A 14314-nucleotide genomic window follows, 5' to 3' on the forward strand; every position below is an offset into this window, starting at 1 on the left:
CCTAGAGTAATAGATTTAGTCATGAAAAGTCAATGTCGAATTCACATTCTTCTCTACCAACACTTAGAGAAAAGTGATGAACGACACCCTGCTTTTCCTTCAGACAACAACTTGCTGGTCTTTGCTCTGGCTTACAGGTTAGCTATTCTCTTTTGCTCTTTTTCTGAAGCATGACTTAGGCACTCTATCAGTTTTTATTTCAAAAATGCCTATGTGGCTAGCTTTTACTCTGCAGGAAGATACTACACAGGCAGCTGGGGGCAAAATGTCCCCAACAGCCTTACAGCAGCCCCCTGCACCTGTGTAACAGAAGCATGACTGCTGTGGAGAGAACCGACCATTTGCTGACTGGATCGGAGGCCCTGCTCCATGGAAAGGGACTAATGCCTGGTACTACGAACATGGCTTACAAGAAAGAAAGGAAAGGAGCCAGTGGAGAAGCTACCACTGCGGTTATGATAAATGGATATATTCGAGCCGCTATCTCATCAGCTACCTTCTGAATATCTGTGGTTACAGCCATAGGGTGGTGCTGCTCTCCCCGCTTTCAGTGATGACTGTCACTGCAGACACTTCTAACTCATCAGCACTGAGGATAAGTGACTCGTCAATCTTCCAGCATCAGTGGGGCATCCCATCACCCCCACGAGGCTCAGGGAACATCACAAAATGGGGAGAATTCTATATAATACAGAGGACAGGGGTTTTGCTACAAAATGCTGTCTCCCAGCATGGCATAGCTGTCACCCTCCTGAGCTCACAGCAGCTGTGATGGTGTATAACAGACTGGTGCTCAACACTGCATCATGGGTAATGATCTATATAGGCAGTTAAAGATGGCTGCGGGAGGTGAGGAGTTGCCACTCCACCTGAGAAACTGTCCCCAGTTGATGGCTGTTGTGGGGAAAGGAAGCATTTTCTTCAGTGGTATAACCACTAAAAGGTGCAATGGTCCTATAAATAGCGCTTATGACTGCTCGAATAAGGAAATCTAATGAAACTCTTGGGGTTACACACAGGAGAGAGAGAGAAAGAGAGAGAGAGAGAGAGAAGCAGAAGGTATGTTTGTGAAGAGGAATCAGTAGGAATGGAATGGCATAAGAAATAATAATATATTACTTATATATATGGAAATATCTTCATTATTAAATATAATTACTGCATGCTAAAAGCCTATGGAAAATCTGGAGGAAATGGACAATTTCCTAGACAGATACCAGGTAGAAGTTAAATCAGGAACAAATAAATCATCTAAACAACCCCATAACTCTAAAGAAATAGAAGTAGTCATTAAAAGTCTCCCAACCAAAAAGAATCCAGATCCAGATGGGTTCAGTGCAGAATTCTATCAGACCTTCATAGAAGACCTCATACCAATACTGTCCAAACTATTCCACAAAATTCAAACAGACAGAGCACTACCAAATTCCTTCTTTAATCCACAATTATTCTTATACCAAAACCACACAAAGACCCAACAAAGAAAGAGAACTTCAGACCAATTTCCCTTATGAATGTTGACGCAAAAATACTCAATAAAATTCTTGCAAACCGAATCCATCCAAGAACACACCAAAACGATCATCCACCATGATCAAGTAGGCTTCATCCCAGGGATGCAGGAATGGTTTAATATACGAAAATCCATCAATGTAATCCACTATATAAACAAACTCAAAGGTAAGAACTACATGATCATTTCATTAGATGCTGAGAAAGCATTTGACAAAATTCAACACCCCTTCATGATAAAAGTCCTGGAAAGAACAGGAATTCAAGGCCTATATCTAAACATAGTAAAAGCAATATATAGCAAACCAGTAGCTAACATCAAACTAAATGGAGAGAAACTTGAAGCAATCCCACTAAAATCAGGACTAGACAAGGCTGCCCACTCTCTCCCTACTTATTCAATATAGTTCTCGAAGTTCTAGCCAGAGCAATGAGAAACCAAAAGAAGATCAAAGGGATACAAATTGGAAGGGAAAAAAATCAAAATATCACTATTTGCAGATGATATGATAGTGTACTTAAGCAACCCCAAAAGTTCCACCAGAGAACTACTTAACCTGATAAACAACTTCAGCAAAGTGTTGGGGTATAAAATTAATTCAGACAAATCAGTAGCCTTCCTCTACTCAAAGGACAAACAGGCTGAGAAAGAAATTAAGGAAATGACACCCTTCGCAACACTCCCAAATAACATAAAGTATCTTGGTGTGACTTTAACCAAGCAAGTGAAAGATCTGTATGACAAGAACTTGAAATCTCTGAAGAAAGAAATTGAGGAAGATCTCAGAACATGGAAAGATCTTCCATGCTCATAGATTGGCAGAATTAATATAGTAAAGATGGCCATTTTGCCGAAAGCAATCTGCAGATTCAATGCAATCCCCATCAAAATTCCTACTAAATTCTTTATAGAGATAGAAAGAGCAATTTGCAAATTCATTTGGAATAACAAAAAAATCAGGATAGCGAAAATTATACTCAACAATAAAAGGACTTCTGGGGGAATCACCATCCCTGACTTTAAGCAGTATTACAGAGCAATAGTGATAAAAACTGTATGGTATTGGTACAGACAGAGACAGGCAGATAGATCAGTGGAACAGAATTGAAGACCCAGAAATGAACCCACACACCTATAGTCACTTGATCTTTGACAAAGGAGTTAAAACCATCCAATGGAAGAAAGATAGCATTTTCAACAAATAGTGCTGGTTCAACTGGAGGTCAGCATGTAGAAGAATGCAAATCAATTTATTCTTATCACCATGTACAAAGCTTAAGTCCAAGTGGATCAAGGACCTCCATATCTAACCAGATACACTCAAACTAATAGAAGAAAAAGTGGGGAAGAGTCTCGAACACATGGGCACTGGGGAAATTTTCCTGAACAAAACACCAATGGCTTATGCTCTAAGATCAAGAATTGACAAATGGGACCTCATAAAACTGCAAAGCTTCTGTAAGGCAAAGGACACTGTCATTAGGACAAAACGGCAACCAACAGATTGGGAAAAGATCTTTACCAATCTTACATCTGATAGAGGGCTAATATCCAAAATATACAAAGAACTCAAGAAGTTAGCCTCCAGAGAGCCAAATAACCCAATTAAAAATGGGGTACAGGGCTAAATAAAACATTCTCAGCTGAGGATTAATGAATGGTCAAAAAGCACCTAAAGAAATGTTCAACATCCTTAGTCATCAGGGAAATGCAAATCAAAACAATCCTGAGATTCTATCTCACACCAGTCAGAATGGCTAAGATAAAAAAACTCAGGTGACAGCAGATGCTGGCAAGGATGTGGAGAAAGAGGAACACTCCTCCATTGTTGGTGGGACTGCAAACTGGTACAACCATTCTGTAAATCAGTCAGGAGGTTCCTCAGAAAATTGGACATTCCACTACCTGAGGACCCTGCTATACCTCTCCTGGGCATATATCCAAAAGATGCTCCAACATACAACAAAGACACGTGCTCCACTATGTTCATAGCAGCCTTATTTATAATAGCCAGAAGCTGGAAGGAACCCAGATGCCCTTCAACAAAGGAATGGATTCAAAAAATGTGGTACATCTACACAATGGAGTACTACTCAGCTATCAAAAACAATGACTTTATAAAATTCATAGGCAAATGGAATGAACTAGAAAATATCATCCTGAGTGAGGTTACTCAACCACAGAAAAACACACTTGGTATGCACTCACTGATAAGTGGATATTAGCCAAAAAGCTCAAATTACTCAAGATACAATCTACAGACCACAGAAAGCTCAAGAAGAAGGATGACCAAAATGCAGATGCTCCCACTCCTTCTTAAAAGGGGGAAAAATATTCATAGGAGGGGATATAGAGGCAAAGTTTAGAGCAGTGACTCAAGCAATGGCCATTCAGAGCCTGACACACAGGTGGTCCATATTTAAACAGCCATCAAAACTAGATAAGATTGATGAAGCTAGAAAATGTAGGCAGAAAGGGACCAGATGTAGATGTCTCCTGAGAGACACATCTAGAGCATGTCCAATAGAGAGGTCAATGCTAGCAGCAAACCACTGAACTGAGAATAGGACCCCCTTGGGGGGAATTAGAGGAAGGATTGAAAGAGTTGAAGGAGCTTGCAACCCCATAAGAACAACAATGCCAACCAGCCAGAGCTTCCAGGAACTAAACCACTACCGAAAGACTATACATGGACTGACCCAGGGCTCCAACTCCATATGTAGCAGAGAATAGCCTTGTTGGGGCACCAGTGGAAGGGGAAGCCCTTGGTCCTGCCAAGGTTGGACCCCCCATGCAGGGGAATATGGGGGAGGGCAATAAGGGGGATGTATAGGGGGAATACCCGTATGGAGGAGGCGGAGGGGAGTGAATGGGGGCTTATGGACAGGAAACCAGGAAGGGGAATAACCTTTGAAATGTAAGTAAAGAAATATATAATAAAAAAATTTTAAGAAAATGAAATCTCGAAAAAGTAAAAATAAAATAAAAAGAGAATAACATATTAAAGCAAAATTTCAAATGGGAATTTTTTTAAAGAAAAGAAAATGTTTTGAGCTTTTTCTACTGGAACTACCAAGACAGTGACTGTAGAAGCTTCACTATGGGTCTGTTGAGAGCCTGGCTGTGCACTCACCTAATACACTGACGAAAGCATCGAAAAGGTGAAATGTGAGCAGTGGCTCCTTCAGGTGGCCATAGTAATCTGCGATAGTTTTAAAGACATCCTTTTCAAATCCCAAGTACATAGGCTGCTTCCAATCTGTACAGTTGGGCCCTTTTAAAAGAGAGAGAGAGACACACACGTCTGAGTTGTTTTCAGTGTCAGGCTGTTACAAACAAGCTGCTGTAAACAGAGTTGAGCCAGTGTCCTTGACGGCAGGCGGAGCGTCTTTTGTATATACGCCCAGGAGTGGTGTCGTTGGGATTTGAGATAGAACCATTTCCAAGTTTCTGAGAAACTGCCAGATTGATTTTCAAAGTGGCGGTTCATGTGTGTAATTCCCACCAACGATGGAGTGTTCACCTTGCTGTACGTCCTTGCCAGCATGTGCTGTCACTTGCGTTTTAGATCTTAGCCATTCTGACCGGTCTAAGACGGAATCTGAGTCATTTTGATTTGCCTCTCCCTGATGACTAGAGACACTGAACATTTCTTGAAGTGCTTCTCAGCCATTAGAGATTCCTCTGCTGAGAATTCTGTTTAGCTCTGTACCTCATGTTTTAATTGGTTTATTTTGGAGGCTCACAGAGACTGAACCACCAGCCAAAGAGCATGCATGGGCCGGACCTAGGCCCTGTACACATGTGTAATAAATGTGAAACTTCCTCTTCATGTGGGTCCCCAACAACTGGAGCTATGTCTGACTTGGACTCTGTTTCAGCCTTTGGAGCCCTTTCCCCTAGCTGGGCTGCCTTGTCTGGCCTCAGTGTGAGAGAATGCACTTAGTTCTGATGAGACTTAATGTGCCAAGGCAGGTTGGTACCCAGGGAATGGCTAGAAAGAAGGGGGACGGGAGGGTAGGACTGGGAGGAGAGCAGGGATGGGGTTGTGATTGGGATGTAAAGTGATAACGAATTATGAAAAAAGAGAATGATTAATGTGACAACTGCATGTAAGTTCTGTAGTGTGTGTACACAGATATTCAAGATACTCAGGCAAGTTCTCACATGGAAGTGACATATGACCTTGCTCCCACAAATATGATTTATGTTTACTTGAATATAGTATAAAAATGAAGAGCACTAACATATATCCATTTTAAAGGAAAAGCATGCTTTTCTCTTTTTATATAAATCCAACCTTATTCATGTAAATAATTTGCTTTGAAATAGTCAACATTTCCTAGTCTTAATAAAAATCAATGAAATACCAATTTGTTAATGTGTAACAGATGAATTACGAAGAAATTTTTATAGCTTCTTGAGTTCTTAGCTATTAAACTATAATATCCTGCAATCATACAGTTGAGTGAAATGTTTCTCCTAACAAACTATTCCAGACAAATGAAAATTTAAATGCTTTTCAAAAAAAAAAATAACAGGGAAGAGTTTACATTCTATCTTGTAAATTCATTATACATCGCACCCAGATACTGCCCAGCTATCAAAAGAAAACTGATCACTGCAAAGCTGGTGCGAACTCAGAAACTCTGAAGTGGTCTGGCCCTGGCCACGCACGTCCCATGCCAACAGCAGGGCAGAGGAAAGCTCCACGAGAACCTGGGTCCCAGGAAACAAAGGTGATCCATGCGATTTGGCGGCAAATACCCCAGGCACACGATACAATGAGCACACATTGATGACGACATGGTGACCGGCAAACTGGAAGTGCCGGAACCTTCAGGAAGACAGCTCGCCCCAAGAGGGCCACGGAAGAAAAGGAATCCAATCATGGCGACCAGCTCCAGCCCAGCAGAGGACTAAGCCATCAGACCCAAATAGCTAGCGATACCCAGGAGGATGAACCAAGCGGCTAAGATGAATTCAAGGAAATTCTCCCCACAGGATTGCTGGAGCTGAGAGACTCTAGATGTAACACAGAGGAAACCATTCTGGACCATGACATTCGATCCCCAGGATGCCATAAAATGGCTCTTTACGGTGTCCCTAAAAACTCCCTTACTGAGGGCTGGAAACGTGGCTCAGAGGTTAAAAGTGAATACGGCTCCTACTGAGGACCTGAGGTCGGGTCCCAGAACCCACACCAGATGATCACAGCCACTTACAACTGAAGTCTAGTGGATAGGATGCCCTCTCCTGACCTCCACTCACAGAGACATGTGTTCATATACGTAATTAAAAATAAAATCTTTACACAAAAACAAAATCTTTTAGACTTCATATTCTGTTCTTCTCTTAAAGATTAATGATTGGTTAAAATAATAAAATTCCTTTATATGTCCTAGCACATAAACCTAGCAGCAACTGTATAAACTGTCTGCTTCTTTACTCCTCACATAGCAAGGTTAATCAAATATCAGTTGGATGTGTCCCAGCGAGCAAGACACACTGCAGAATTAGTGCTTACCAGAGTCAGTGGTTCACTCTAAACAATTATGTGCCTTAAGAATGTGTTATTATCTTTGATGAAAACATTTTTAAAAATCCCTAAAAGAAAACAGAACATGGACCTTGTCTTTCTTAGTCACCTTGAGCGGTGAGCGTTTCTTTTCTGGGTCTAGAGTTTTCTAAATGTCGCTCCTGACAGATTCTGGAATGAGATGCTCTGGCTGCTCTCCTGTTTCTGAGGCACACGCAAAGAAGCAGAGGGAATCAGTTAATTCAGCTTTGCACTACTTAGCATCCATCTTCGCTCTGCAAACATCCATGAAAGGTTTGACCCACGCCAGAACACCAGGCCCGTGTGTGCACAGTCTACGGTGACTCAGGAAGTGCTTAGAAGAGAAGGAGGAGTAGCAGGCTTGCAGAACAGAAGGCAAGAAGCCCTCAGCAAGTCCTGTCCCATCTTAGAGGACAGGAATCTGCACTTACTAAGATAAGGACAAAGAACATGTCATGACTTTGACAGATTCAAAGTAAATTTTGATAATCATAATTTGGGGAAGCTTAGAAGCTTTAAGTAACTATCCAACAGGCTGAGCTTGTCCTTCAGCTCCTTTTATATTTGCTATATAAGCAAGCCTCTGTGATATGCTGATCTGTAAAGGTTACTCTTAACATATGTGAGGTATGTTCCTCCTCCAGCACTCTGTTTCCTACCCATGGCAATTGTGAAATCACACCTACCCCTACCCAATGTCGCTGTGCCAACCTTGCCGCAGGTGTTTGTGGCTTTGTGTGGCAGATGGAGAACTGAGTTCACGGCTCCCTGTATCCTACCATCCCGGAAAGGCAAACATGACAACCACACCTTAGGGCGTTTCCCCCATATCACAGCTTCATTCCACACTGGTAAGGTCCAAAGCCTTGGTTCTCCAGGAGCTCAGAGTGAGGGTTAGAGCTTCGTGATTGTACCTTCATTCTTGCCAACTCTGGTCAAGGAGGTGACTTATATTTATTTTATTTAAGAAACTTGGGCAAAAAGAATAAAAAAAGCACCTCAGGGCCAGCAAGATGGCAGGCACAGTGGATAAAGGCACTCACAGCCATATCTGACACCAAGGTTCAGGCCCAGAACCATAAGGTGGAAGGAGAGACTAACTCGGACAAGTATCCTCTCGCATACTTGCTGTGGCAAGGGAATGCTAGATACACGCGCGCGCGCACACACACACACACACACACAAACTACAAGTAATTTTTAAAATTCAAGTAAAGTACTTCTTCACAAGTTAAAGACACATTACATTTGGACACATATAGGCATTAAAGTGCCTAAAATATCAACCCAAAATCAATGAAAACTTTAAGAGTTAAACCTGAAGTACTAAGTGTTATATTGCTATACATATTTATAATAGGAGTCTACAAGTAACTCCACACAGGGTCAGGGAGAAAACAAGGCTCAGTGGTTAGTTTCACTCTATAATCAAACAAAAGTGACTCCACTTTAATCAATAATTCAGTTTACTAATTCAATTATTTATACACCTGCTTCTCTCTGCTTAGGCTGATCCTACACAAAAATAAGCAAGTGATTATTTCCTGAAGTCGCTGTGAGATTAAAGAGCTTCTCTAAAACCAAATATTGCTCTCATCAATCAACTAAAATAATGAGAATTCTCATTAAAATCACATGTTTGGGGCAGATCAGACAGTTCCCTGGGTAAAGGCACTGGCCATGCAAACACAATGATCCGAGTGAAGATCCCCAGAATCCACAGTAGAAAGAGCTGACTCCCTAAAGTCATCCTCTGACCTCTACAGATGTATCACAGAATGTGCACATCTGTATGCACAGGACCAATCACACACACACACACACACACACACACACACACACACACACACACACACACATATATGCAGCACAGTATTTGGGTTAAGCTTCCTGAAAATCTCAAGGAAAACATGAGTGATTACCTCACTGTTCCTTCACAGTGCCCATGATAGCCAATGAAATGCAAGTCTCCTGTATGCTGAAGAGATTTCTGTGCCTAGAAACACCTCCTCACACTCACCCTCGTCCAGGTCCATGGATCTTACATGCAGGTCTCTGAAACAGTCTTTCTTGTTCCTCTGCATGCAGACTTCTCTCCTAAGAGAAAACACTCTACCCCTCTTAAAACTCTGCCCTCTGAAAGCAGGGACTGAAGCTGCCCAGCAAACTGGGGATGTAAACATGGTAGACACTTATGCTCTCACTCATTTCTTTCTCCCCTGTGATGAGCTCCTAGGATGGCACGGACTTTGTCTACAGTCAGTTATATCCATGAGACCATGGGAGAACTATAATATAACAACCCTTTCTCTAGGTCATGAATCTACAGTAAAGCACAGTGGTGTCTCTCCAAACAGTTTCCTGCCATCCGCACAGGTGTCAAATCAATGCCCAGGACATTGAGCAGCAATATTTTCTAATTGAAGGCACCAATTCCTGTTAATTCTATAAAACTGGCAGATAATTAGCACTTACAATTTGCCAAACACTTCATAGCTGACAGGACCCAATGAGGAAGTTCTTCTGTAGGAAAAGAAAAGAAAATATAAAAGATATTTTATTCATCTCTTTATAACTCAATCTCTCCCTCCCCCCCCCACCTCTCTCTCTCTCTCTCTCTCAGAGCAAGAGAGAATTATAAAAATACGTATCGTTTGCCCAGGTAATATGAGACATTCCACCAATTTGTGTACCGGAACATTTAAATGACAGAGTTCGTTCTTCAGCAGCAATGTTATAAGATGTACTTAAATAAATCGGGCATAACATTTTCTCTAAGGATGAGATACACTTTATAAACTGCAGTAAGAAGTAAGAGTTGGACGGTTTGTCCAGAGAAACACATGGCATGCACAAGGCCCTGGGTTCAAGCCTCAGCACTAAAAACATAGAAAGAAGTTTATCCTGCAGGTCCATGATAGTTATCATTATACCTATTACCATTTTCCAAATGTTCTAGGTAACTAAAATTCCACTGACGTATTCATCATAGGCTGCTAGTAGGTCAGCCTTACAGCAATGTCAACATTACGCAGATAAGCCCAGCCTAGGGGCTAAAGATGGACTAGAGGTCGCAGCACATGATGCTCTCCCATAGGACCATAATTAGTCCCCAGCTCGGGGAGCTTATAATCACGTGCAACTCCCGCTCTAGGGGATGACGCCCTCTTCTGGCCTCTGTAGGCATAGCACTCACATGCACAAACCTACACAGAGACATATACATAGGTAAAAAAACAAAACCAAGCACCTCCCAGCCAAATCACTGGTCACAGGCCCCTCCCCCGGCACTGCGGCAGAGATGAGCTTGTGTGTGACTGTGGGGTGGGAAGAGCTTGTTGTGTTGAGTTTCACCTAGTGAACAAGCCCAAGGATTATAAGAGCTTTCCTTCTTCCAGAAAAACTTAGCAAAACGAAAGTGCCAGCTGAGGGTAATGGCCCTCCTACACTAGAGGATCTAGACAGGTTTGCAATAACTTCCGCTCCTCTGTGCAAGGAAACCTAACGTTACAGCTTAACCCAGCAGGCCATGAAGTTTCCAGACTGATCTCTGGTCTACCACTGCCGTCCATTCCTGAGGGAGGTGCTAGGACAGGTGAGGGGCTCTCATCTGCCAAAGCAAACTCCACTCCTGTCCAGAGACAACACTTCCTGACGCTTCTCCCCTCACACACAGTGATCCCTTCCTGTGTACACCACTGGCTCAGAGCCTCAGCCTGAGCTTAGCTCATTGTGTCCCCCAAGTCCTGTACCAAGTGGTCCAAGGTCACTTGGTTCTGGTCGTTTCTCAGCATGAAAATTTTAAAGTAAAAGATCAACTCAAAGAGCCAGTCTAGTTCCAACCTAACCCTTATCTATAAGAAAGGGTATTTTTAAATTGGTCTTGGGTCAGGTCTGATGACATCTGCCTGTCAACTGAGGGAAGAGGATCTCAAGTTCAAGGCCAGCCTAGACTACATAGTAAAACCTCGCCACAAACAAACAATCAGTCTGACAATTATAGCCCTCTAGGCACATATAGGTAACATAACATAACTTGTCTTGTTGCAAATTTAAAACAAAATGAAGGTGTGTTTGTTTGTTTTTGACAGATTTATAAACTATCTTGAAGGATAACTGATTTAAAAAAAACAACTTTCAACTTTTAAAGTTACGTCATTTAAATAAATAAATAAATAAATAAATAAATAAATAATAAGGACTCTTCCAGACAATCTAACTCACGGACACCACTCTGAAGAGGCAAGCCAGAAGTCCAGGTGTGGGGCTGAGAAGGTAGTTCTGCTGATAGAGTGCCCACCTAGTGTGCACCAGGCCCTGCGTCCACTGGTCAGCACCATATAAATCACCACCACATGGTAGTGCATGCCTGCGCCTGCAGCATTCAGACGGCAGAGGTGGGAAGTGGCCCTCAGCTGTCCAGCTTGGGCTACGTAACACCCTAACTCAAAACCAGGAAAAAGGAAACCTAAATGCAAGGAGACTTAAAACTGACCTGAGCACTTCTTAGGACTAAGCATTCTCGTGTGTCTGGAGCTTCTCCAGGGACAATAAATATGCAACCACTAAATACCTAGGCAGCTCACACGGAACTAGAGTTCTCAACCTGTGGGTCTTGACCTTTACAGGGTCAAACCACCCTTTCACAGGGGTTACATATCAGATATCCTGCATCAGATATTTACATCATAATTCACAACAGTAGCAATATTATAGTTATGAAATACCAATGAAAAATTGCATGTTTGGAGAGCAGCACATGAGGAATTAAATTAAAGGGTCGCAGCATGAGGAAGGTTGAAATATACTAGATTACCCTCTCCGAGTGCACTGCGCTGAATTCTAACCCTGGACACACATCTTTCTATGCCATCTTAATAAACCAAACGTTGGATAAAAAGCACTAGCACAAAATAGAACCTGTATAGCAAGGTGGTGCACTCAGGTAGGGCTTAACAAGGACAGAACGGGAACTGAAAGACTCGTGCAGCCAGGGTGTGGGTCAGTCAAAGACCAGTGGTCAGCGGGTACTTACTCGACTTGTCGTCCAAGATGACCACTCCCTGCTTGCTGACACTATACACATTATGGATGATGAACTTGGAGTTGACAAGCTTGGTGTTTAAAACTTCCTCCAAGGAATCAAGGCCAAGAATTCTCTGTAAACTAAAAAGGTAGTTTATTCTTAAAATAATTTTCAAAATACTTTAATCATTTTTACAGTACAATAACTGAGCGATACAAAAGGGTGTGTGTGTGTGTGTGTGTGTGTGTGTGCGTGTGTGTGTGCACGTGTGCGCGCGCATGTGTGTGTGTGCGCGTGTGTGTGCGTGCGTGCACGTGTGTGCGTGTGTGTGTATGCACGCACGCGCACTATAGCATATGCACATGCAAGCCAGCATGTGTGCCCATTACACTCATGAGGAAGTCAGAAGGGTGTCACCTTCTCTGGAGCTCTCCCCCCCGTTTTATGAGACCTCGAAGCTCACCTCAATGAGGCGAGCTGACGCAAGCTCCTGGAATCTGTCTGTCTCTATCCTGAGGTGCTACCTGCAGTTACAGACAAGGGCACGTGTGTACCAGTCTTTACACGGGCACTGGGGATTTGAACTGAGGTCCTCCTGCTTTTACAGCAAGCACTCTTAGCCACTGCACATCCCTTCAGCACCTCACAAGAGCAGTCTTTAAAATGCTTCATATATGGCACCCAAACTTTCTAGACAATGGGGTAGAAATGGAATGTGCTTAAAATAACCTAAAATATCATTTTCCAATAGCATACTTCTTAAATTAATAACAACCTGAATTGCAAAAAGCAATTTTTTTTAAGTAAAATGACTTAAGGCTAAAATTTCCACTATATGTTTATTAAACTTAAGATGTCAGTGCTACTAAAAGCTTCAAGAATTTAGGTTGGGGATGGCAGTGCATACTCATACAATCCCAGCGCTCAAAAGGTTGAGCAACATGACAGAAAAGTCGAGGTCAACTTGGCTACCCATCAAGAGCATGTGTAGAGCATGCTTGTAAGGGAGGAAATAACAGTTAGAAAAGAATTTAAACTCCTGCTTTAACTATTACATAACCAACAGTAGAAATGTCTTGAAATCCAGTTAAATTATATTTGTGAAACAGCACAAGGACAGATTATGCAAAGTTGAGATTTTTTAAACATAATTTCAGAACACTAAATATGCAGAGAGTAGGAGAGAGATAAAATAGAGAGAAGATCCCTAGAATTCTCAGATGTCAAATGTGCATACTGTGACAACGTCGTAGACTTCCAGATCTCTTCCACATTGGCCTCGGTCAGCTGTCTGCGGTGGATGAGACGGCAGGCGGGCACCTCTCCAATAGCAATACTGTGGCGCTTGAACCACATCTCAGAGTTCTAATTTGGCAGCAGGGAGGTGGGGTGGGGGAGAAAAGATAAAGGGGGTTGGGATAGTGAGAAAGAGAACACATATGTCAATATAAAATGCTATGGTTTATGAGAATGTTTTGATTTGAAACTTGACTGGTAGTAATGGTTGGAATGATACACTAACTTTCTTTGCATGACCCTCAGGCCTAGGTTTATCAGGATAAATGGTGGAAAAGCTGATGCTGAAGCACTAAAGCGCTGTTATTTCCAACTAACCAGTGGAACCAATGTTTATAAAATCAAAATTAAGTGCAGAAATGTTTGTCTTAATGCACATTGGTCTCGACTGAGTAATCCTTCAAACTAAGAGTAATATACCTTCAAGGATTCTGATTTATGAGCGCTATCCGACACATACAACATTAGGAAGCAACCCGATCCTAGGCAACTGCTAGGGACAGAAAAGGAAGCGCCCTACAAAGACAGCTAAGGATGGTTAGGACATAGGAGTGAAGCCTTCTGGGAAGGAGACAGTTTAGAAAGCTTAAGACAGTCTGCTCCAGTCAGAGTCTCTCCACATCCTCTTTCTGGTAGCTCAGGGCCCACAGTTAGGCTATCAAACACAAGTCAAACACTTCTGTTATCACAGAGAAAAAAAATTTTACCTGTAAAAGGCAAAACATGTTAGAAGACATTTACAACAACTTTCTAGAATACATTCTTGCAAATATAACACTACAGAAAAATCTTAATTTGAAGGGAAGAAAGCCAGGAAAGTTGTATTATTTGTTTCTTGGTTTTGCTTTTTTAAAGGTGGGTGTGTGTGTGTGTGTGTGTGTGTGTGTGTGTGTGTGTGTGTGTGTTGTGTGTGTGTGTG

The 14314-nt window shown here is 42.1% G+C and overlaps 1 protein-coding gene across 1 annotated transcript in view; it reads right to left on the reverse strand.

Annotated features, from left to right (window-relative positions):
* Depdc1b (DEP domain containing 1B) overlaps positions 1–14314 on the reverse strand; it is a 68900-nt gene that overhangs the window by 15277 nt on the left and 39309 nt on the right. The window contains exons 4-7 of the mRNA XM_032896867.1: positions 13337–13464; positions 12109–12239; positions 9549–9596; positions 4647–4787 (exon numbers count right to left, since the gene is read on the reverse strand). Of these exons, the coding sequence (XP_032752758.1) occupies positions 4647–4787; positions 9549–9596; positions 12109–12239; positions 13337–13464 (448 nt within the window). The remainder of the gene's footprint in view (positions 1–4646; positions 4788–9548; positions 9597–12108; positions 12240–13336; positions 13465–14314) is intronic.

This window comes from Rattus rattus, chromosome 3 (genome assembly GCF_011064425.1).
Source record: "Rattus rattus isolate New Zealand chromosome 3, Rrattus_CSIRO_v1, whole genome shotgun sequence".
Taxonomy (NCBI): domain Eukaryota; kingdom Metazoa; phylum Chordata; class Mammalia; order Rodentia; family Muridae; genus Rattus; species Rattus rattus.